This window comes from Morone saxatilis, unplaced genomic scaffold, assembly GCF_004916995.1.
Source record: "Morone saxatilis isolate NCDOM2014 unplaced genomic scaffold, NCSU_SB_2.0 Contig2, whole genome shotgun sequence".
NCBI classification, from domain to species: domain Eukaryota; kingdom Metazoa; phylum Chordata; class Actinopteri; family Moronidae; genus Morone; species Morone saxatilis.
Window position 1 is genome coordinate 3,773,746 of NW_023339762.1, and position 2,996 is coordinate 3,776,741.

At 39.5% G+C, this 2,996-nt stretch overlaps 1 protein-coding gene across 1 annotated transcript in view; it reads left to right on the plus strand.

The window, feature by feature from the left end:
* Positions 1-24: 24 nt before the first annotated feature.
* LOC118330308 (nebulette-like) overlaps positions 25-2,996 on the plus strand; it is a 5,609-nt gene continuing 2,637 nt past the window's right edge. The window contains exons 1-3 of the mRNA XM_035664798.1: positions 25-30; positions 1,230-1,340; positions 2,746-2,847. Coding sequence (XP_035520691.1) covers positions 25-30; positions 1,230-1,340; positions 2,746-2,847 — 219 coding nt within the window. The remainder of the gene's footprint in view (positions 31-1,229; positions 1,341-2,745; positions 2,848-2,996) is intronic.

A 2,996-nucleotide genomic window follows, 5' to 3' on the forward strand; every position in this document is an offset into this window, starting at 1 on the left:
AGGGGGTGAGAGGTGTTGTCCATGATGGATGTCAGCTTCCCTAACATCCTCTTCTCACCCACAGTCCAGGACAGAGCTCGCTCTCCTAATCAGTTTATCTAGCTTCTTAGCACTGACGTATTGGTAGCTGTGCGTTGAAGGAATTTGTATGTTTGTGTAACATTGTGTTAGCAGTGGCTCACAGTATGGTGATAAATTGTCCATATATTCCATTTAAGTAGCCACAGGGGGTCATTTACATGGAATATTGCGTGGCCACAGAATCACTTTTTCTCCTAAAGTTAGCTTTAGTTAATGCCTCATTTGCATAATTAATTATTAAACTTATAATACAAAAAATAATTATCTTATTTAAGTAACCAGCAGGGGAGGTTTCATGGTGATATCTGTGAAAAATGATTTTTTTTCTCAAACTCTGAGCTGAACATCTCCACAGTAGCACTTACATACACCAAACCTTCCAGTTTTATTCCTATTTATATTCTGAAGATTCATACAGAGGGATTTGTTTATATATCTTTTATAGCTTGAGTTATATTAATTATTATAACATTTCATTCCTAAAAACATGGCAAATGATTACGCAAATGAGTGATTAAAAGAGAACCTGTTTTTATCCAATATTCAGATTTCCGTTCTGAAATGTAGGTAATCATTTTTTATCCTATTCACCCGTAGCTTTAAAAGTCCCTACAATGTTTTTAAAAGCATTATTTTACACATTACAACCCTTCAACAGAGAATTGCATATTGAATGACGTGTGCCTGATGGATTTACTGTGTAATGTTTATCATTTTATAGACATTATGTTCAGCAAAGATGCTTTAATTTTACCTGATGAAGGCCCACCAACCGAAACATTATCAGCTTTTTATTAATTCAGAAAGCAAACACAATGATTTAATCTAAAGCCAAACACAGAAGGCAGCAGGTTTGTTTTTCAGGCCTGTTAATCTTCCCTCAGTTTAATATTCATTTCTGCGCCACGCTGTGAATTCCTCATTTTCACAGTTGGAAGCTGCTCGTCTTATTTTTAGGCAAACGAATGAGCAGGTTTTCATTCGTTATTCAGCACCAGGCAGAATTAGTCATCAGATATTTTCTCCCTCAATCCATCACACTCATTATTTCTTTATTTAACTGCCTCTCTGCCTTCCTTTCTCCTCCTCCTTTTTCATTTTTCCTCTGGCCTCTTTCACTCGTTCTTCTCTTCCCTCCCTCTCTGCAGAAGTTCTATAAGGAGAAGTTTAATCGAGAGAAGGGGAAGTCCAGCTACACCAACATGAAAACCCTGCCGGAGGTGGAGCACGCCATGGAGGTCAACAAGAACCAGAGCGATGTAAATACACACGCACATTTGTACTGTACCTCAGTGAAATATTACCAAAAAAAAACACAAAACAAGCACTTATGTAACACTTTGCTCTGCGGTTGTGTGGGCGACCACCAGGCGAGAACTAAACACCAGCTCATCTGTGAGGAGTTCAGTGTTCACAGCACAAAAGATGAATATTTTTGTTTTGTGAAGCATTGCCAGCAGGTTGCATTTATCCAAAGAGCATGGCAGAGAATTTTAATCACCATCTAACTAAGCTAGTTCAGCCTTGTTTTTTATCAAGAGTTTTAAAGTAGGTCTGTGGAGGACTGAAGCTGCTAGAAGCAATGAATAAATGACCATGATAAATTCCATTAAATGCACCAAAAATTTTATTAAAAATAAATGTTGGCATTAATTAATTTATAAAAGTATGTTAAATATTCTTCTGCATTTATTTACTTTTGCATCAATTCTAAAATAAATGAAATTAAACAAACAAAGCAAATCGAAACAGAAATATTACTATTATGTCACATTTATCTACAGAGGGACGAGGGTCCTCTTCTACTGTGTCCGCCATGTTGAACCGCCATGTTGCTATAGCAACAGACGGGACCGCTCGCATTTTTCGTGCACATCACGACCATATTTAAGTCTGCACTGTTAGATGGCACCAAATCCTACACACCGGGTCTTTAGTGCTTACATTTATTTTTAACATTATTTTTGGTGCATTTAATGGCATTAATTTGTTTGTTGAATAATCTTTTTTGCAGGTATTGTCCTCCATATTAAAGACTGTCACATCCTGATTGTTGCCACGCTCTTTTCATCTACAGATTGTACAAGACCTTTAACTAAAACAAAAACAGGGGAATGTTTTAGCTTCTTTACACCGGATCTTTGTTTTACAATTGAATTTAAAATGTTGACTTTTAGGGCGCCCTGGTAGCTCACCTGGTAGAGCTGGGATGCCAGCTGTACCAAAGGCTGAGTCCTTCCTGCAGCAGCCCTGGGTTTTGACTCCAACCTCTGGCCCTTTGCTGATGGTTCATCCCCCCCCTCTCTCTCCTCTCTCTCTCTCTCTCTCTCTACAGCTGTCACTATTGATCGAAGGCAATGAAAGTCCAAATAATATTTTTGCTAATCCTTTGCATGAGCAGGCATCGAGCTACGTTACTGAACTGTGGTCCATCCCAGAGTCTGGACTAAGGACCAGGGAGGACTACAGATCAATACCACCAGCTCTGTGGTGTATTCGGCTTTATTGACTTTAAAATGAACTATCACCGAGAGAATTAGAGGCAACTAAAGGTTTTACACACTCTGAAGGCTGTTTGTCTGAACTGAGGGAGTGCATTTAATTGCACTGTTTATTTTGAGTAGATGTTTGCTTTTTGTCACAAGAGCCTCTGCTGGTTTCCAGGTCGGCTACAGAAAAGGCAAAGAAGAGCTTCACCACTACAGCACGCCGGCAGACAGGCCTGACATCGTCAACGCCACCAACGCTGCTAAACTGGCCAGCGACGTGAGTCTGTGTGAGAACACGCCACTACGCCGCATTCAACACTCATTTCCATGACGACGAGTCCCATTCACCAGCTGTTCTCTTGAGTGGAGCCACTGATTAATTATAGAAAACGTTCTGCTGTTAACACTGAACTATGTAAGAGTGTC